The 21,243-nt window shown below is 43.3% G+C and overlaps 1 protein-coding gene across 3 annotated transcripts in view; it reads right to left on the minus strand.

Moving 5' to 3' along the window:
* The window catches only part of MAP3K5 (mitogen-activated protein kinase kinase kinase 5), a 155,954-nt gene that overhangs the window by 97,062 nt on the left and 37,649 nt on the right, over window positions 1-21,243 (minus strand). For all 3 annotated transcript variants that reach the window (XM_075924257.2, XM_014580354.4, XM_075924258.2), the window contains exon 2: window positions 3,274-3,413. In XM_075924257.2, the coding sequence (XP_075780372.2) occupies window positions 3,274-3,413 (140 nt within the window). The remainder of the gene's footprint in view (window positions 1-3,273; window positions 3,414-21,243) is intronic.

Genomic DNA, 21,243 nt, shown 5'->3' on the forward strand with positions numbered 1-21,243 from the left:
ACCTCCAGGGCCTCTGCCAATCTACCCTGGAGGAAAATTCCTTCCTGACCCCAAATGGGCATAAAGAATTTTTCCAAACTGGGTCACAAGAAAAAAAAAGTTTTAAAACCACTGCTTTATTCCATCCAACCTTTTGAGCACAGGCTGAAACTTTTAAAAGAAAACCATGTCAAGATCTCCCTTCCTCTTCTTTTTAGTACTGTCAAAGAGCATGCCACTGGATGGAAATGGCAGGAGCAGACACAAGTGTACAAACTAATGAAATCCAGAGCCTGCTCAACAGTCCAACTGGCTGAGATAATAGTGGAAGAGGAAAGAGACTGAGTCACATGAGACTTAACTCATGAAGCAGGGCCAAACTGCAAATAAACTGACAAAACTAGAGCCAAACCCTACTCTAGCCAGAAACAAGGAGAACTGTGCTTGCATGTAATCCAAAGTATACACCCAAGCAGAAGGCAGCCACACTCTCCACAGCTGGCTCACATGCTTCTCTTTAGTAATGTCTATGTAACCTACACACTTAGTGTGGTTCACTGCCCCATATAGTGGCACTTAGACCATTTACAGCCTAGGCTGAGAGCCAGCTGGCTTTTAGCTCAAGCAGCAGGGACTACACTAAGCTCCAGAGGTCCCCAGTGGCAGTTACAGCTACAGCTAGACAGGAAAACTATTGGCCCTTCCCCTACAAATCAGAACTGAGCAAAAGGAGCTTTTCTAGAGTCAACCTCACTCTACAGCTATACTACATTCCTGCTCCCTTGTTAATGCATCAGGATACAAAGCTGGAGCATAGGAGAGCCATAGGGAATGTACATACAGTGTATAGGGTTGCCAGGTGTCCGGTTTTGAACCAGACAGTCCAGTATTTGAGCTTTCTGTTCAGGTAACAAATTGAGACGATATAAATGAGAAAATATAAATGCCTGGTATTTTCTAAATAAGATGTAATGTAGACTGTGATGTAATGTCAAGCGTGTCTGGTCTTTTGTTGAAACCATCTGGCAACCCTAGGATTTTGTACAGGATGCCCACCTGTAAGTCAGCTCTGTGATGGGCTGCTAAGAATGGTCTAAGGCTAAGGTTGTGGTGCGACAGCCCCGGCTCTCCTCCCCTGCCACCAAGGAGAGCCACAGCAGCCTCAGCTCTCCTCCATCCTGCCACTGAAAAGGAACAGGGCTGCAGCAGCCCTGGCTCTTCCCCTCCCCCTACCACCAAAGAGGACCAGGGCCACGATGCGGCAAGCCCAGCTCTCCCCTTGGCCGCTGGAGAGGGACGAGGCCACAGCATGGCACAACAGCCGGAGTTCTACATGTAGCCACAGGGGAGGCCTGGGCTGGAAGTAGCTTGCCTCGGGTAAGCTTCCCTAGGGTCTGAGGCTTGCCTTCCCCAGCTGGGCTTTCCCCCAACCCTCACTTTATATCTAATCAGACTTCACTATGACAGTCCATCACATGATAGTCTTCCAATACAAGTCTCAATTCTAGTTAAAAAGGCATACAGTAAGAATTCTCCAATAACTATGTACATGGCCTGGAACTTTCCTTCAACACGGTCCACTGCAAGGAATCTTCTTTTGGTCATAGAGATCAAGAGGTAAATCTGTATGGCTGTGATTTACTTTTTCATCTGTCTCAGCAATGTGCAAATTGCCCCAACTTAGAGTCTCGTAGGCCTATTTACCAATGTTTAATTTACACCCCATTCCTTATGATCTCTGATTTGGCCTCTATGCTTTCTCACAAGCCTGCAAAGACTGCCATAAATCTAGATTTAGATTTTTAAAAATAGCCTTTGGAAAAATTTTCCAGTTTCACACTCTGCCCAAACAACTCTGCTTCAGGCTTATCAGTGATGTATCATGTGATATAACATCAGTGATGCTTTTATTTTCTGTACAATGCATCTTTAAAATTGCAAGAACTGGTGTGGAGGCAGCTGCCATGTTTTTTCCAGAGTTCCTAATACAGACTGGCCACTCGTTGCTCTCTCAAAGAGATTTTACTTTTCTAAATTCTAATTGGCGGTTTTCCTTAATCTCCAAGGCAAGTACAGATGGTTGCTTGGCAAGATATAACATGGAAATCAGGATGTGCTCCATAGTTTCATCGACTTTAAGACCAAAAGAGACCACGGTGATCATCCAGGAATCCATCATGCAAAATGGAGGCCATTCAACCTCACCCAGTAATCCCTGAATCAAACCGAGAATTTGTGGCTAATGTGGAACAGCTTTTTTAAAAAGGGCATCTCAAGAAGATTTAAGGACTACAAGTCATTGTAAGGGGACTGTTAGCCCCTTACTAAAACTCTGTGGGAGATTTTGGTTCGCCAGCTCCCAGTATCAAAAGGGTTAGGGTCCATGAGAAATCAGGGCCCTCAGACTGACAGATCCCAGAGACAATGGAAAGCAGTCAACACTCCAGCTCGGCCTGATTGACAGGTTGGACAAGCCAGTGAGGAAAGTAAGAGGCCTGGCCCCGTCCTCCCTGTGAGCTGGGATTTTTCTGGGTCTCTCTGAGCAAGGAGAGAGCTGAGAGACAGCTAAGAGGAGCAAGTTGTGTGGAGGGGCAGTCCTGCAGCAATAGAGCCAGGCACACAGCCCAAGGAGTGCAAGCTGTGCTGAGGGGCAGTTTTAGAGCAACAGAGCCAGGCACACACAGCCCAAGGAGTGCAGACCCTGTGTTGAGCAGCAGACTGGCAGTGCTCAGAGAGCCAAAAGGAACAGAGAAGCAACGCAAGGAGCTGGAGACTGGGGAGGGATCACATGAGGATTACCTGTTGTGTTCCCTCCCTCTGTGGTATCTGGTATTGGCCACTGTCAGCAGAGAGGACACTATGCAAGATGGCCTGTTGGTCTGACCCAGTATGGCCATTCTTATGTCACTGTGTGCATGTTTTCCAAATTTCTAATCATTCTTGTAGCTCTTTTCAGAACTCTTGGGTGGTCTCTGCATTACCATCAGTAATCTATGTATAGAGATATGTAGAGCCCTAAAAATCCACAGATATAGGCCTTATACCCACACGTATCTACATCCATGGATGCAAATATCCGTGACTCATTTTTGCAGATTCAGATACAAAATTTGTATATAGAACACTGCTGCAAATTTGTAGATATCCACTTTATATCTGTGGGTATCCACATTTGCGGCTTTGGATATCTGCGGCTCATTTTTGCAGATATGGATGTGGATGCAGATATAAATTTTGTAGCTGTGCAGGGCTGCATCTAGAGATATGCAAACGTATAACATTTTCTTGAATTACCTTCAACGACTGCAGAGAGTCTGCATTTGTATCACAATAGAGGATAATGTTGTTAGCCATACTGAAGCTCTCTCTGACTCCCAGATGGTAGAACAAGGAAGGCTGACGGAAAGCATCACTCATCTCTACCACTGCAATATCTGCAAAAAGCAATAAAAAGAGAAACGTAAGCCATATAGTTACAAAAGTGGACTACCTATGTTCTTCTTTTCCACCAGTTGTTGTTTGACAGACTATGCATTCTAAGACGGAAATAAAGAACAGGGGGGATTGTCCCTTTTTAGTTATCACAGCTGAATTTTCTGTACATAATCAGCAGGAAGTGGTTTCTCTTTACAGCATTTTTTTTTTAAAAGGAGAACTTTATTTCACTAACCAAAAAAGGAGAGAATGTCTCACAGGAGATAATGCAAAAACCTCATTTTAAGCCTTGTACAAGCACACGATCTATTTGCCTGTGATGATTTAAGATTGTAGAAAAAACTAATAATATTGTAACTTGCACGTTTTTGATTTATCAAATCCCTAAGTATTCCCACATAAATTACAATGTAAACATAGATCTTGACCCAGCCAACAGTTCTGTAAATGCAGAACTCTGCTCACATGAATATAGTAAAGTACGTGTGTACATGCTTGTGGAATGGGGCCTCAGTCCTTCCAGGCACCTGTGCACCCAAATAAAAGCACACACAAAAATAAATTAAGTGCCTAAGCTGATGCATCCCCACCTTCACTTTTCCAAACTTAAAGCAAAGTCAAGACAAAACAAAAATCAGCCACAAAAGTCATTAACTGCAGCTCACATTTATGAGGTTGCTTATGAAATCAAATGGTTCTCTTGTGCTCCTTGTGGAGTAAAAAATGCAGTACATTAAGATAACTGATTCATCCCTACCTCTCATACATACACCATCTGTTTCTTGCACCCACCTCACTTCTTCCTCAAGTCAGCCAAAATATACTGATTTTAAAGAAAAAAGAAAGGGTCAAATGGTCTGTCATGGCTCAATTACCCTACCTGGCACTCTGAGTGTAGATATGGGGACCAGCTAGCAGAATAAACTGTAAGAACCTATCTCTAACTCCCAGAGACAAACTTGTCCAGTCTCAGTTTCCCTGCGATCCAAAAGAGAGATGATCGGATTGCTGCCACCACCAAGTGTAAATTTAAAAAAATATAAAGACCTTTTTGCAAGGAAGAGATCACTTGGAATCCCCTCCCTGAGGCAAAGCTCTCTCCTTACCCCCAACCTATATTTTGATTAGAGTTGGAAAAACAGAGGGAATCCACCGAGAATAATGGGGCTCTGCTCTTCCCAGGTAACGCAAGCACGTAGGTTTAAGGACACAAAAATAAAATAAAAAGAAAATACTTTTATTATCAAAACAAAACTACTGTTGCAAGCATAGTAAACGACTGGGTGTTAAAAGCCATGGAGTGAAATAGACTCCGGGAGAATCCATGGGCTGTAATTCCTTAGTTACAAAAGAGGAAAAACAAGTAACCAGCTCAGACATGATTTCCAAATCCCCAACTAAGGAAAACAATAAAACCTGACGGACTATCTAAACTTTTCCCTACTTACACATTTCAAGGAGTCCATTCCTGGGAGAGCACTCTCTCCTGCTACCTAGGCAAAAAGTGCTCTGATCTAAAAACAAAGGAAGGGGGGGGGGACCTCTCTGTTTCAAATTCCTATCTGCATTTCATTGGATGAATGTCTGAAGCCCCCTCCCTTAGGTGCATCTCCAGAGTTGCTTAACCTGTTCCTCACTCTCCAGGTAAGTCAGACTCTTCTTTACAGATGCTATTCATGACATAGATTATGTAAACTATTAGCATGTACAGAGAATCGGCTTTCCTCTATGATTACCTGGGAGAGGTTTTCTTTTAAAAGCTTCAAATGTTTTGTTTTCTTTGAGTGAATGGGATTGAAAGCAATTCTCTATCCATTTACTTTTTCTTTTTATTATAGTATATTACAGCAAGAAAGAACAGAAATGCAGTATCCAAAAATTACCTCTTTCTTGCATGCACAACATTAAATGGGAAGAAGATAGTAGAAAGAGAGGGAAAATTGTAACAAGACAAAAAAGTACAGTGTTATGATAATCCCACTTTACTTTAGAGTGATTTTGCATTTTTTGTTTAAGATCAAGATACACTGCAGCAAGATCTAGTTTTAAAGTATTTTTTAATTACTGCTACTCATGTCTGCAAGCGTATGACAAGTGGTACAATTTCTTGCATTACTCTTGAAAACACTGCACAAAGATTAAGAATCTTTGGAATCTATTGTATTACAAGCAAAGGTTATGGATTATTTCAGGCCAGGACAATCAAAGGACTATAATGAAAAATGGGACAGGACATAAGAACGGCTGTATTGGGTCAGACCAAAGGTCCATCTAGCCCAATATCCTGTCCGCTGACAGTGGCCAATACCAGATGCCCCAGAAGGAGGGCTCACAACAGGTAATCCTCATGTGATCCCTCCCCTATCACCCACTTCCAGAGAAACAGAGGCTAGGGATACCATTCCTACCCAACCTGGCTAATGGCCGCTGATGGACCTAACCTCCATGAATCTGTCTAGCTCTTTTTTGAATCCCCCTTAAAGTCCTAGCCTTCACCACATCCTCTGGCAAGGAGTTCTACAGGTTGCCTGTGCGCTGAGTGAAGAAAAACTTCCTTTTGTTTGTTTTAAACCTGCTGCCTATTAATTTCATTTGGTGACCCCTAATTCTTATATTGTGGGAATAAGTAAATATTTTTTTCTTATTCACTTTTTCCATACCAGTCATGATTTTATAGACCTCTGTCATAGCCCCCCTTAGTCTCCTCTTTTCTAAGCTGAAAAGTCCAAAGTCTTTTTAATTTATCTTTATATGGGACTCATTCCAAACCCCTAATCATTTTTGTTGCCCTTTTCTGAACCTTTTCCAATACCAATATATCTTTTTTAAGATGAGACGACCACATTTATACGCAGTATTCAAGATGTGGGCATATCATGGTTTTATAGAGAGGAAATAAGATATTTTCTGCCTTATTCTCTATCCCTTTTTTAATGGCTCCTAACATTCTATTTGCTTTTTTCATTGCCGCTGCACATCGAATGGATGTTTTCAGAGAACTATCCACAATGACTCCAAGATCTCTCTCGAGTAGTTGTAACCAAATTAGTCCCCATCATATTGTATATATAGTTGGGATTATTGCATTACTTTACATTTATCAACATGACATTCTTATGTTCAGCATGCCTGGAGGTTTTTTTTGTTTTTAATATGTTTTCTCTGTGACACTTTCATGTAAAGATTACTAGAAGTTGCTTTAAAAGGTCTGTGTAATACATTGTAACTGGGCAATTATAGATGTTTAGAGCCTCTGGAGAGAAAGCCCAGCACAGACGCTTGCTGGGAATATCCCAGTACAACTGTGCAGCCTGGAAATAAACCCAGTCAGGAGCATGGGAGCAGGACATGCATTTCCACCTAAGAGAGATAATGGCTGGCAGCACTTTAACTAAAAGTGGGTGTCCTCAATGGCCCATGGAGAGGAAGTACAGGTGAAGTTACCCTGAACTGTGATAAAATTGCCCAGGATAAATCATGTTTAGGAATAGTATATTTTTTGTCATGCTACTAGGAAGGGAATTTGAGCAACTTCCTAATACATTTAATTTTACAAGGATGATTTTGGAACACTTATGAAAGGAAAATAAAGCAAAAGAAATTATATAAAATAAACAAAACATAAATTAAAAGCAAACAGCCCAAAATCAGACAAAAGACATGGAAGGTATTTGAGATCATCTTTTGCAAGCACTGCTGAAATCTCATGTTGTCATCCTCACAAGAAAACATGGTGTGTAAGATCTCAGCCCACTAGAGATCTCATCTTGCTTATTATTTTGTACAGCAGAATATCAGCTAACTAGAAAGCATTTTATGAGTGAGCTGTCTCTGCCATCTGCAACTATCAATATTATCTTCTAGCAGCAACAAACTTCCCTCAGAACACTCCGTTCCCTGCTGCCACTTAAACAAGGCGGCAGAGAAAAGCCCCAACTTTTGGCATTGTTTTGCTGTAGGGGATCTAAAACTTTTTTCTTACACGACCCTCCCCCGATGCTGTAACCTTACTCTTGCTGTCACACGGCCACGTGCACTCCTGTTTGTAGGGTTGCCAGATGGTTTCAGCAAAAATACCAGACATACTTGACATTACATCACAATCTACATTACATTTTATTTAGAAAATACTGGATATTTATATTTTCTCAAGTTGTTTCCCAAACAGAAAGCTCAAATACTGGACTGTGCAGTTCAAAACCGGACACCTGGCTATCCTACCTGTTTGGTATCTTCTTTCTGACAATCTGTAACTGTGATAACACAAACACAGCGAAAACTGGACCATTGGAAGGAGTGGGTGGGAGTGTACATTTCACTAAATTTATGGTCACATCCTCGCTTACCTATATCTATGTACTTACATAGCTCTCATCACCACAGCATAACTGTGACGCCTAAGTATTTAAACACAGAAACAACCACTTCACTCTCTTTTTTCCTGACTAGCCTGCAGAAGAAATAGCCTGATTAAGTTTATAAGTGTAGGTTCGGATTAGGTTATAGATGTATAGGCTTGAATTATGTCTGTGTGTAAGAGAGAGACACAGACAGATAGCATGGGTGTGTTGTGTTCATGGAGAAATTAGTGAAAGAAAGACAGGCTAAAGAAATGACCTACGGAGTTGATTAGCAATAGCGTGCCCTAAGGCCAGTCCTGTGTCTTGCAGGAAAATGTTTGCATTCTAAATCCAGTTTTCAGAAAGTTCTATCTCCAAGTTTACAGGGTCCTGCAATGTAGCTGTCATAGGAATTCTTGATTAAGTGAGGAATGAGTTCTCGCTAGTAGATGGAGTCAGACTAGTCGTTGTGGCTCCTAAATATCAGGATAAAAACCTTGATCTTTACTTTGAATTCAATAAGGAATCAGTGCGTGGAGTGGGAACAAGGGAATGCATTCACAGAAGTTTGTGTTGGTAAGCCAGCATGCTGCCGTATTTTGTAATAGGTTTGTCAGGCTTTGTTCCTAGATAAAAGCTACAATAATCTTTCATCTATTTATCAAAATATTCACACTTCCGCTTTAAAGGGAGTGAAACTATAAAGAAGGTTCAATCTTAGTCATGGATACTTTTAGTAAAAGACATGGACAGGTCATGAGCAATAAATAAAAATTCATGGTGCATAGCATGTCCATGACTTGTGCTATATACTCCCAACTAAAACTTTAGACGGGGCTGTAGTTGCTGGGAGGGAGGGGGAGGAGGGACCTGGAACCCCTACTGGAGCTGGGAGAGGTTGGCTGGGCTAGCAGGCTCTATAGCCAGCTTCGGATTGCTCCCCGGAAGCAGCCAACATGTTTCTAGGGGAAGAAAAGGCCTAGGTGGAGGGAAGGTCTGGGTGGGGGTCCTCTGGCTCTGTAGCTCTCATTGGCCATGAACTGTAGCCAATAGGAGTTGCAGGGGGAGTGCCTCCAGAAAGGAGTGGTTTGAGAGCCCCCAGCCTCTCTGCCTAGTAGCTGCAGGGATATGGCAGCCGCTTCTGAGGAGCCCCCAAGATAGGTACCATCCCACATCCCAGCCCTCTGCCCAAGTCTTGAGCTCCCCCTCCCCCCCTCTCATGCACCCAAACTATTCCAGCAAGCAGCTGGTACAGCTGGCCTCAGGGCTGCCTTATCTGCTCGGGCAGCCCCAGGGCCAGATGCATCACCCGTTGCAGAAGTCATAGATGTCACAGAATCTGTAATTTCCATGATCTCCATGACAGATACAACCATAATCCTAATAGTCAGGGGTGAATTTCACCCATGGTATGAACAGAAGACAAAGTCTTCTCAATGTGTAAGTCCCATGGCAGGACTCTTGTCGGTGCCATGGCTAGCAAACCACTCAGGCGGTTTCTGCACATCTGGTGTAACGCAAAGAGAGACAATTTGCTCTGGCCACAAACAGGCTAGTGGACAGGCTGAGTTTGGAAGCAGGCTTTGGTAAGATGTGAGTATGGAGAAAGTACAGCGGTGAATGTGCACTGCAACTCCATTGTCTGCCAACTGACAGTCATACTCTCTCTCACACAAAGCTAGATCACGAATGTCACCATCTCTGGATAAAAAAAAATCTGGTCATTGACAAAGGGTAGTTTTGTCTTTAAAAAGTGGGAATGATACTGCCTTCTTCTGTAAAGCATTTTCAGATGGACAAGTAAAAGTACTATGCAAAAACGAAATAGTATTGTTTGCTAGTTAGCAAGGTAAACACAAGCACCAGTCAAAAGAGATAAAGTGGAAGGACAAGACTATCAGGGTTAGTGGGAAAAAATACCTACTGTACAAATAGTAACTGAACAGATGTACCTTCAGAAGAGAAAATTATTACTTAACAGAACTGGTGGTTCTTCAAGATGTGGAATCTTTATCTGTATTCCACTGTGGGTGCACTTACACCACAAGAACCTAGAATCAGAGAATTCTTGCAAGCAGTGCCTCTTGGTCTGTGTATGTGCCCTTGCTCTCCTTGTGCTTCAAAGAGAGATATAAAAGGTGACGCAGACTGACACCACTCCAGTTCCTCTTCTACTATGCAACCAGGCATGCTCTGAAGCAGAGAGAAAGGAAAGCAGATAGTGGAATACAGACAGGGACCAAGGATGTTAAATAACGAGTAATTTACTAGTCAAGTAGTCGGTGGAATTTCCATCAACTAGTCGATAGGCACTTCCACATTCCTCCTTTGAAATGTACAACAGACCCCGTTGCACTAGGACTGGGGAGGCCGCCGCGCCGACCCCAGGGTGGAGGCCGGGCCGAGCTACCCGGACCGGCCCCGGGCAGGACATGGCCTCCGCCACCAAGCTCGGCGGAGGCAGGGAAGCCGCGGCAAGTGGGGCCGCCGGGCGCACCACAGTGACAATAGGCGCCCCAAGCCAGGGGGGTCAGGATGGGACTTCGCCCCTGATGCCCTGGCAGTGGGTCGGCAGCCATGCTGAAGGCAGGGCATCCGAAGACGGCGTGCCCTCCAGCGGGGGGGGCGGGTTTAAAAATCAGCTCCCCGCCAGAGCAGGGAGAGGGACGCCGGGGAGGTGATTCTCCCCCCCCTCCCCCCCGGACACAGGTGGCAGAGGCTCCTCGTCGGACTCCGGGAGCAATCCACGGGAGCAACCCCGACCAGGAGGTGAGATCAGGAGCTGGGGGATGCGGGAGCGGGGAGGTTAGGAAGCAGCCCGGGGTAGAGCCTTTTTGGTGCCCGTGGGCCGATGTGTTACAGGGTGGGACCCCATCGGCCAGGTAAGAGTTGTGACCCCAAACCACTATGGCCCCAGGCTGGGAGCCGGGGGAGAGGGCGGGCCCGGGTCCCCCTAACCCCCCCCGCCCGTGCGGGGATACCCTAGGTAGGGGCTCCAGGAGCTCGCACCCCAGTGAGGACACACGGGAAGACTTTAAGGCTGTGGGCTCGCAGGGCGGTGCCCTGGGACTCGGGGCCTCACGCTCAGGACGAACCCGCCACAAGGACTCTTGTACATTTCAAAGCTGGTATGCCATATGCAACACGGGGCGAGCAGGAAGTCCTGCTGACTCCGGGCTCCATGAGGGCGCTTACATTTTGAAATGCACAAAAGCTCCTGGGGGCTCTTGTGCATTTCAAAGCGGAAGCACCCATCAGAGTTCCCCACTGATCCTGTGCTCCATGCTGCGCTGCCGCTTTAAAATGCCACACGGAGCCTGGGATCAGCTTGGGAATCCCCAGCTAATCCTGGGCTCCATGTGGCATTTCCCTGGAACCCGGGATCAGCTGGTGACTCCTCAGCTGACCCCAGGCTCTGTGCACTTAGAAATGCCACACTGGAGCCTGGAATAGGCTGGGGGGGGGGGTCCCCAGCTGTTCCCAGGTTCTGCGGAAATGCCACAGGGAGCCCCCAGCTGATCCAAGGCTCCATGCAGCACTGCCCCTTTGAAATGCCAAGACGGTGTTTCAAAGGGACAGCGCCACACAGAGCACGGGATCAGCTGTGCGGCTCTGCCACGTTGAAGTACCCAGTCTTCCCCCCCCTTTGCTGCCTCTATTTTATAGAAGCAGCAAGAGGGGGAGGGGCAGGGGAAGTCGACTAGTCAAATGAATTATCTGATAAGCATTTGCTTATCGAATGGCTGACTAGTCCTTAACATCCTGAACAGGGACCACATATCTCAAAGAGCCTCCAGTTTCTATAATGGTAAGTAACTTTCTCTTCATCATGAAGTGCTGCTCCCCATGTGAATTGTACTGTAACTAACAAGCTGTGCTCAAGGAGGAGGAGGGAAGAAGGATACAGCTATTTGAAGAACCGCTGTCCCAAAGGATTCATCAAAAGAGGAGTCTCTGACCAGAATAAAATGTCTTGAAAATGTGTGGATCAGACTCCACATAACTGCCCTGCAAAATGTCAATCAGAGGTACTTCTTGAAGCAATGCTACTGAGGCCACTTGTGCCAATGAAGAGTGAGCCATTACCCCATGAGGGGAAGGAAGCTGTGACAATTTGTAGTTGTGCAGGATAAAGCCTGAGATCCATTAAAGATCTAGGAGGACACAGCTCAATCTCAGGCTCATTCTGCTCTGGCAAAAACACTAGGTAATTTTCTCATTGGTCAAAATAATGAAATCTCCTCTGCTCATCAGATGCATAGGGTTTCAGAAAAAAATACTGAGAAGTAATATGACTGAAATATGTCAAATTCTGAAACTATGTAAGGGGTGATTTTTAGGTGTAGTCATAAGGAGACTTCATTCTTATGGAGTACTGTGTATGGCATATCTGCCATTAGAGCTCCAAGTTCACCCATCCTTCTGGCCCAGCTGCTGACCACAAGGAATTCAACTTGTCATTGACAGGAGAGACAAGACACATGTAGCTAGTGGTCTGAAGGGGGCTTAGTGAGTACCAAAAGTATAAGATTCAAGTTAGGGATGTTAAATTTAGATTAATTTGCTAATTGAATACATCCAGTCCCCAAATTGGTCAATTTACAACCGTTCTTACTTACGACCAAACCTCCCATTAAGTGGTCGTAAAGGTGGTCCCCAAGTTATGGACACGATCCGCGCTTACAAACAGCGTGGTCACATGTAAATGAATGGGGTCCGACTTATAAACACTTGTAGTTACAACCAAGTGTTTGGTCCGTAAGTTGTTCGTAAGTTGGGGACCGGCTGTAGTTGATGTAATTTGCATTGACTATTTGATTAATCTATAAGGGTGCCTCTGCCTTTGAAGTGTAGCAACATTCCCAGGCTTTTGTTACACTTCAAAGGCAAAAGTGCTGCGGAGACACAGGGCCAATGGGGGACTCAAGCAGTCACCTGCTGGGCCCGCACTCCCCACGGCATTTCAAAGCAGCAGCACTGCATGGAGCCCAGGGTCTGGCTCTGGCTCCGGCTCCACACAATGCTGCCACTTTGAAACACCCTTACCTCTTTCCCCACCCCCTACCATGGCTGCCTCTTTCTGAGAGAGGCAACAAGGGACAAGGAAGTGACTAGTCAACTAGTGTGTTGACTATCAGATAAGCATTTGTTTATTGGATACTTGAATGACTTGTCGACTCTCAGTGAGCGGTTGGTTTCCTTACTGGAAGAAAGTTTCTGATTAGGTCTCTCAAGAATGTATACGTCACCAGGAGAGTGAAAACTGAATGACCACCTGATTGCGGACGGAGGGAGGGAGGGAGGGAGAGAGAGGTTCAAAATGAGGAGGGATATCTGTTGACTCTGGAAATGTATGTGTCTGTTGTGCCCAGAGGAAGATACACTTAAACTTTGCCACATAACATTTCCATTGCTCACTCCAGTAAATGGAGTATCTTCTTTCACTGAGGACAAGAGAAAGGCAATTATGTTTATTCCTGCTCCATTTAATATACCCTTAAATTTTGCTGGCACAGTTCAAGGGGAGCCTTTAGCTGTATTCCCTGCAAATGCATGTCAGCAATTTCTGCCACAGGTGAAGATATCTGATCCCAAAATATTAGGTGTAGATACTAATGCTGCATAACCTATTACGGTTCAATTTGTATAATTTGTATACAAAAAAAAAAAAAAAAAATCGGTGAAATTCTGTCTAAAAAAGTGTACAAAAGTTGGGATCCTAATGAGGTGTACAACTGAACTTCATATCTAAAGCATTACAAGACTACAATTTTTTATGTATGATAAAATAGTTCCCTAGGAAGGGTGAAGTCTCACTACTGAGTATAGAGTTGTTTGCATTTGGCTATAATCAGTGCCTCTAACTGCTGAGAAAGTGATTAATGAGATGCAAAGTGACCAAAGTTCATCTCCCACTCATTCTTTTAAATACAATAGTACAAGAAAGAACCTGTCCAAGTTACTAAACAAATGCTACACGGTAACAACATGTTATATTCTATTATATATACACAAACCTCTTTTGGCTATAACCAGTGTACTGCAGCAATACAATTAAAAATAAATCTACAGTGAATACACCTAGGTGCCCAGATTATTTTCTGAATTTATTTTGTGCTAAACAAATGATTGTTGCCTTTCATTCACTATGCTGTAATTATTCAACTTGGACATGAGAAAAAAGTCAGTAGTGGAAATCGGTGGAATGTCAGAACACCAGTATACAGAATAAGAGTGTTGTTTTTCTTTTTTTGCTTATATGACTCTTTTTACTTCACAGATTTTAAAAGGATGACATCAAGTTCAACAGCTGCCAGCACTCATGACGCTATCTTCTTAGGCACTTACATTTGAAATTTTATCCTTATTTCAGTATGCAGGACTAGGTCCCTCATTTTAGTTTTATAACTTTAGATGTTTCAACATGCAATGAAATTTATTATTGAGAAATCTTTTGGGGGAAGAAATTAAAGTGTCCTAAGTGTATTTCAACATGTCCATATCTGTCTAGCAGTGAACTTATCATTATACTTATAAGAAAATCATTTACATTAGCCAGAAAAACAATTCCCTCTAAAAAGGAAAATATGTTTTTGTTGCTGGCTCATTCCCTTTAGTGCTGCTGGAATTAAAAAACAAACAAACAAACACTGCTAGAATAAAAATAACCTGCTTTCATTCATCCTAATTAAAAGCAACAGTGGACAAGTGCATTTCTGAAGTTTTCTATAAATCCATTCGGCATCTGGATGGGAAGTTGAGATTGACAAGCAGTTGTTACAAAGATGAGCATCAAAAGTTGTCACTTCTGGACAGAACAAGGAACAAAGTAACCTAACCCAGGAGATCAGACAGACAGACAGACAATTTTTCTATGTGCAATATAATCAACCTATATAAAAATGCCCTGAAGATTACTGCTAAAAAAAGGGAATGATCTACAAATATCATGAAAACTTAAAAGAACTTTGTGGAGAGATCAGTAAATTAGGGTCTCTAATATCCAGGAAAAAAAGTGGAAACTTGAAAAGCAGCTTACATCTTGCATCTTGCTTTTTACCACTAGCCTGTGTCTACACTGGCGCGTTTTTGTGTGAAAATGGCCGCTCTCGAGCAAAAACATGCCACCTGTCTACAATGGCCATGCATTCTTGCACAAGTATACTGATGTTGTACTGTAGAAAATCAGAGCTTCTTGCGCGAGAACTCTGACGCTCCCTCTCAGGAAGAAGCCCTCTTGCGCAAGAGCTCTTCCAGAAGAGGCCAGTGTAGACAGGCAACATGAATTTCTTGCGGCAAGAAGCCTCTATGGTTAAAATGGCTATCAGAGCTTTCTTGTGCAAGAGAGTGTCTACACTGCCATGAATGCTCTTGCGCAAAAGCACATGCCAGTGTAGACGCTCTCTTGTGGAAGAGTTTTTGCACAAGAACTCTTCCGCAAAAGAGTTCTTGCGCAAGAAGCTGCCAGTGTAGATGTAGCATCTAGGCTTGTCAGGTGCTTCATGAGCTACATTTCCTGCAGACTCTTGTGGATGGGCAGCAGTGGGAGAGAAGTGGCAAAGAATCTTCTACACAAAGGCATTCCTAAGCAGAGTGTAATCATAATGGCTGTCCTTGCACTCCGTGAGAGCCTGCATCTGAACAGAACAACAACTCCAGGAACTCCAACTCCAGGGTGACTCTGATTGCTTCTAATTCTAGCAGTGGCAAAGACCACATGTTGACCCAATAAATTAAAAAAAAACATGTCACTCAGCACAGAAATGCAAACATCTCCAGGGCGTACACTCTCCTCTTAGTCCTCCGGTGTTATTTATATTCTGCAGATGTCATATCTTAGTTTAGTGGATGAGCTCTTCAGGGCAAGGACATTGGCCAAGTTTTAAAAACAAACAAACTCCAAAAAACAAGTGCTTAAACCCATATTTAGGCACCTAAACAAGTTACCTGGGTTTGACTCCAAAAGCAACTACTCAGTGCTCAGCACACTGAAAATTAGGCCACTTAATTACTGAAAATTGACTTAAATTTTGAATTTTAAAAAATGTGGCCATAGTCTTCTGTGTGTGAGAAAAATACACATATATGATGCTACAAAAAGTAATATTAAACTTCTAATGTTTCTGGTGATTGTAGCCACTATAGTGGACATTACACTATTAAAACTTTCTAAAAAAATAAAGACACCCTACCTTCCTTGATATGCACAATAACCTGAAAAATCCATGTTTGTTTCCAAGTATATTGAGATATATTAGTAGTACTGACAAAAAGGTGTAACCAGCTGTTAAATTGCACCTGCAGTTTGATCTTTAAAATGTTCATGAGACCAAATAATTGACTACAACCAAATGTATTCTTCAAAGATAAAGTAGTAAAATACCAAAAGGAGAAACACATACCCTCTTTGTGGGAAGAAATTCTTATCTCGCAGCATCTCTCTGACACAGAATGTATGCTTTGAAAATATGTATTTAAACTAGCTATATTTGTAGTATGGTTTTTCATGTTACAAAACATGAAAAATAGATCACCAAAATCCAACCCACAGGCTCACAACAGTTCCTTAGTTGCTGTTTTGTTCTGTACTTTGCTTATCTCTCTTTTGGATAGTACATTCTAAGCCAGTTGCCCATGAAGGTACCTGTACTAGGACACAGAACGAATGTATCTTACCTTTGACAAGTTCTCCGCTAGCTAGTGCCAAAGCTGATTTCCGTTTTTCAGTATACTTAGTATGACTAAATAGAACTGTGGGGAAAGCACAGTACACTGCTAACAGTTTCCTAGCATTTTATATTAGCACCATGTGCACAATACCTACTAACATATACTATGCTTAACTTATCTGTGTTAGCTGCCAGTAGGTTGATGATCATAGCAAGAGTTGGCACAAACATTTCAAAACCTATTGTTACTTACATTCCGATATTACATAGGGTCCCCAACTGGGATCAGAGTTTTATTAACCTAAGCACTGTACAGTAAAAAACACAGACCTTCATGTGAAGAGTTTACAGTCAGTTTAAGAAAATTCAGTGTGACCAAAACAGGTGGGAACAAGAAGAAGGGCAAGAATCTACTATATTTATCTAGTCTAGTAACTGAACAGTTGAACAGTTTTATCTGAATAGCCGGTTGACAACAGGAGGTTCTATATCTGCAGAATCACTCAAGACATCAGCCCAGACCCACTGACACGGGGAGAGGTCAACGGGCCCAGCTGCTGCCGCTACCATAGGAACGGCAGTGGCCAGTGTCCTGGGCCCTTTAAATCGCTGCTGGAGTGCTATACTGTGCACTCTAGGCGGCTCTGAGGGCTGACGGGAGGAAGGTCACCATGGTAGGCTCCGGGCAGCTCTGAGGGATGGCTATACGCAGCTTTTGTCCCTTCTGCCTGAGAACCTACTCCTTTCAGGATCGTAAAGCTTGCACATGGGCCTGAGAAATCTGTCAGCCCCTCTGCCTTTCGATGGCATTTCAGTATCTTCAAAGGCCTCTGTTTAGGCAGTCAGATATCTGTGACAACTAAAATGTCAGTGTTCAAAGTGATAATGACCTTCTTATATAGAGCAAAAACCTGCCTGTTCAAACAGCTAAGGAAAGGAAGCTAAACTGTTTTCAGTGTCAAAAGTTACAGCATACTCTTAATATCTGTGGGTTTGATTTTATCACATACCAGGAGATACAGAGACGATCCCCAAAAGTTGTGGTCTTGTACAATCTGAGAACCAGAAAACGCAACTGGGGTGGGTACGCTTTTACAGGTTTATAGACAGAGGTTAAAGGAAGTTGAGTGCAAGGCTGATCACAAATGAGGTAGGAAGATGCAATTCTGAAGAATTTAAGAAATCTAAATCCTCCCATGCTGACTCTTGCCCAAGGAAGGTGACTAGCAAGGGGCCATTCAAGATGCATTATACACACTACCACGGCTATATCCTAGTCAGGTGAATCTGCTGCCTCATGTCATACGTTTTACACTCCCCTTTTAAAAAGGTGTTAAAAACAAACAAACCTGCCAGTGGTTTTATCAGTCCCTGTGCTGATTATAGTTTAAACAGCCACACCTGAAGTAGAAATAAATAATAGTGATTAAACACTCAGGATATTCTGTATGGCGCCTACGGTGCTGTCTCAGCACAAGGCCATATGCAAACAATTATTAACAGACTTGCATGCCAGGCTTTCCCACTAACTATCCTTAGAAACACTGGTGTAAATCACTTCCTTGCAGCTTACCCAGTTAAGCAGCATGGAGCAATCAGATTCCATCCATGTTCAGGAAAACAGGACTTCCTACATTCTTTGTAAACAAACAGAAATGCACTAACAAAATACCTGGTTCCAGCAACAATTTCTCCAAATTGGAATAACCCAAGAAAGAGCAACGTAGGCGCTCAAAAGACAGACATCCAGAAGAGACTGAGGAGAAAAGACAGAGCAAGTTCTTAGATGGATTACACAGCATCAAAGACAAGACTCTTCTGGTGAAATTTTGGCTCGGTGAGGTCCATGGCGGAAGTCCCCTTGATTTCAATGAGATTAAGATCTCACTTTCTGTCTTTTTAAAGTATATGGTGAACAAGAGAAAGGGCCTCATTGTACTATAAGCATGAGCCTATCAAATTCATAGTACATTTTGGTGAATTTCAGGAATATGTTTTTAAAAATCTTAAATGTCACGGTTTCAGATACTTCAATCTGAAACTTCGTAGTGTTGTAACAGCGGGGTTCCCAACCTAAAATGGTATCTCGGGGAGGAAAAAGGTCGCAAGACTTTTGGAGGGGTGGGGGAGTGTCACAGTATTGTCACCATTACTTCTGGGCTGCCGCTGTCAACAGCAGTTCCTTCAGAGCTGGGCAGCCAAAGAGCAGCAGCTGCTAGTTGGGCTCAGACAGTGCAGATGTAAGGGCGGTAATGCCCAACAATAGGCAGAAACAAAAGACAGGACTATGCAGCACTTTAAAGACTAACAAGATGGTTTATTAGGTGATGTGCTTTCGTGTCTTTAAAGTGCTGCATAGTCCTGTCTTTTGTTTCAGCTAGACCAGACTAACATGGCTGCATCTCTATCACTATTCAACAATAGGCAGATTTCATAGGAGAGACCAGACTTCACAGTCCTGAATCAAGTATTCACTAAAGTATACTGCAGAAACTAAAAACTGAACCACAAAGCACAGAGAGATGTACGCTAATGTTGCTCCTTTTGACGTAGGTAGTTAGCCAAAAGTCAGGGTCTTGTTTCAGGATGAAGGAGAAATTGATGATGGAATCAAGTATTTGTTTGAGACAATTTGTTTACAAAGAGTGTGCAAAGCTTTTTCTGTAAATCAAATAGACAGTATCTTTTCTAACGGTTCCAAGCACTTTCTCCAAGCAGCACTTAGCCCAAAATTTCTGTTTGTCTCAAGTCTTATTTGAAATGCGCCCTTGTCTTTTTCCACCCCTTCTTCCTAGTGTTTTCTCCTGCTTCTCTCACATACAGTTCAGCCATTTAATGACCTAGCCATGTCTTTGTTATATTAGTCTCTAATCTGCATGGAAGAGAATAAAGTAAACTCGACCTTTTGGGTCAGAAGTATGTTGATTTCATATCTTAGATCTGAGGTTCCAACCAGTTCTGAAGCAGTAGTCACTATAGTGGCTACTGCTATAGCAAACTAACCACACTCATCCAGCCAAATAGCCACATATAGCTAGTGGCTAGCATGTTGAACAACACGGTCGTAGATCAATGAGGGTTCTGAGTTTCTCCAGGGAGAGAGCAGAAACCTAATCTACACCAAAAGCCTTAATTTCCTTCACCACACTATGAATTCCGTGTTTTCCGTTTCTTTTTAAAGATAATGCAAGTGCGATATGCGAAAATATAAGGCCTCCTGAAGAAGTGGCGTAGGCAATTGTTGGTAAATCAACTTCTGACTCCTACTGGACAGAGTTATCAAATGAAAGGTCAAACAACAAAAAAGCATTTAATCTCCATGTTTTAGTAGGGGACACATACCCTGGAAATCTAAAGGATATATGCATAGGAGTACAGTTAGATAGAATACCACCACCAATGCCATAATCAGTGTTGGATCAAACCTTGTGACATTAAGAAATAGTTCAATCTTGAATATGATGAATGAGCTGCAGAAAAAACAAAGTCTCTGGCCATGGGATTATTCAATCCTAAACACATGCATGTATGAAGTACCCAATGAGTAAGGCTACAATTCTGTCATGGCTGTTTTTAATGAAAGTCCTAGGCCAGTTGCAGACTAAGGATGTTAAGTAACGGTTAATTGACTAGTCAATGGATAGAATTGATGGAATTTCCATCTATTAATCGACTAATTGATAGGCACTTCCACATTCCTCCTTTGAAATGTACAAGAGCCCCCCACTGGGCTGCAGGGCAGCATGCCAGCTTTGAAATGTACAAAAGTCTCCAGCAGGGGCTCTTGTGCATTTCAAAGCAGCAGCACAGCATGGAGCCCTGAATCAGCAGGGGAATCAGAGTCCCCTGCTGACGCCGGGCTCCATGCTGCGCTGCCGCTTTGAAATGCCACACCAGAGCTGGGGACTCCCCAGCTGACTGCGGGTTCTGCTCGGCATTTCCCCAGCACCCAAGGTCAGCTGGAGTCCCCAGCTGACCCCAGGTCCATGAGCAGCAGCGTCAAACAGCTAATCCCGGGTTCAGCTGTGCAGCGCTGCCCTTTGAACGCCGCCTTAGCGTTTCAAAGAAGCAGCGCTGCATAGCTAAGCCCAGGCTCAGCTGTGCGGTTCTACCACTTTGAAGTATCCCTTCCCCCCCACCTCCCATGCTGCCTCTATCAGCTAGAGGCAGCAAGGAGGGGGGTGGAAATCGGATAGTCAACTAGTCCTTAACATCCCTATTGTTGACAATAAACAAAACTTCACAGAAACCCACAACCTGCTGCAAGCTTTTACTAAAAATACCATGGAAGTATGAAGGAGACACAGAGTGCTGCTGGGGCTTGCAGCTATTCCATACCCAGGGCACGGACCCAACCTCAGCCATTGTTCTGGTGGCCACAAGGGCTGGCTGCCTGTCAGCTGTTCCAGAGACCATCGCGCCTTCAGTTCCAGGGCTGACAGCTCTTCCAGCCAAGCCACAGAAAGTCATGGAATCCATGCTTTCAGGACAAAACTGTAGCTTTACCAGTGAGTATTAGTGTCTTAATATGAAGCTGGGGAAGATTTATCAAGAACTGGATTTAGAGGTCCATTAAAGCTCTGCTTATAATAGGAGAGTGTCCCAGGTCATTTAAATGCAAGAAATTATTAAAACCTTTGGGATCATCCTGACTTGGCCCATAGAGATAGGCAAAGACTATTATAGAGTTGCCAATTTCAGCCCGGCGGAAAGTAAATCTGCCCTTTCCAATCTTGTGCTCTGAATATTGACATTCAGCTTTTGTATTAGTAGAGGAATGCTCCTTATTATAGAATAAAAGCAAATGGAAACAGTTCAGT

Source organism: Pelodiscus sinensis, chromosome 3, assembly GCF_052426305.1.
Source record: "Pelodiscus sinensis isolate ZL-2025 chromosome 3, ASM5242630v1, whole genome shotgun sequence".
Taxonomy (NCBI): Eukaryota; Metazoa; Chordata; order Testudines; family Trionychidae; genus Pelodiscus; species Pelodiscus sinensis.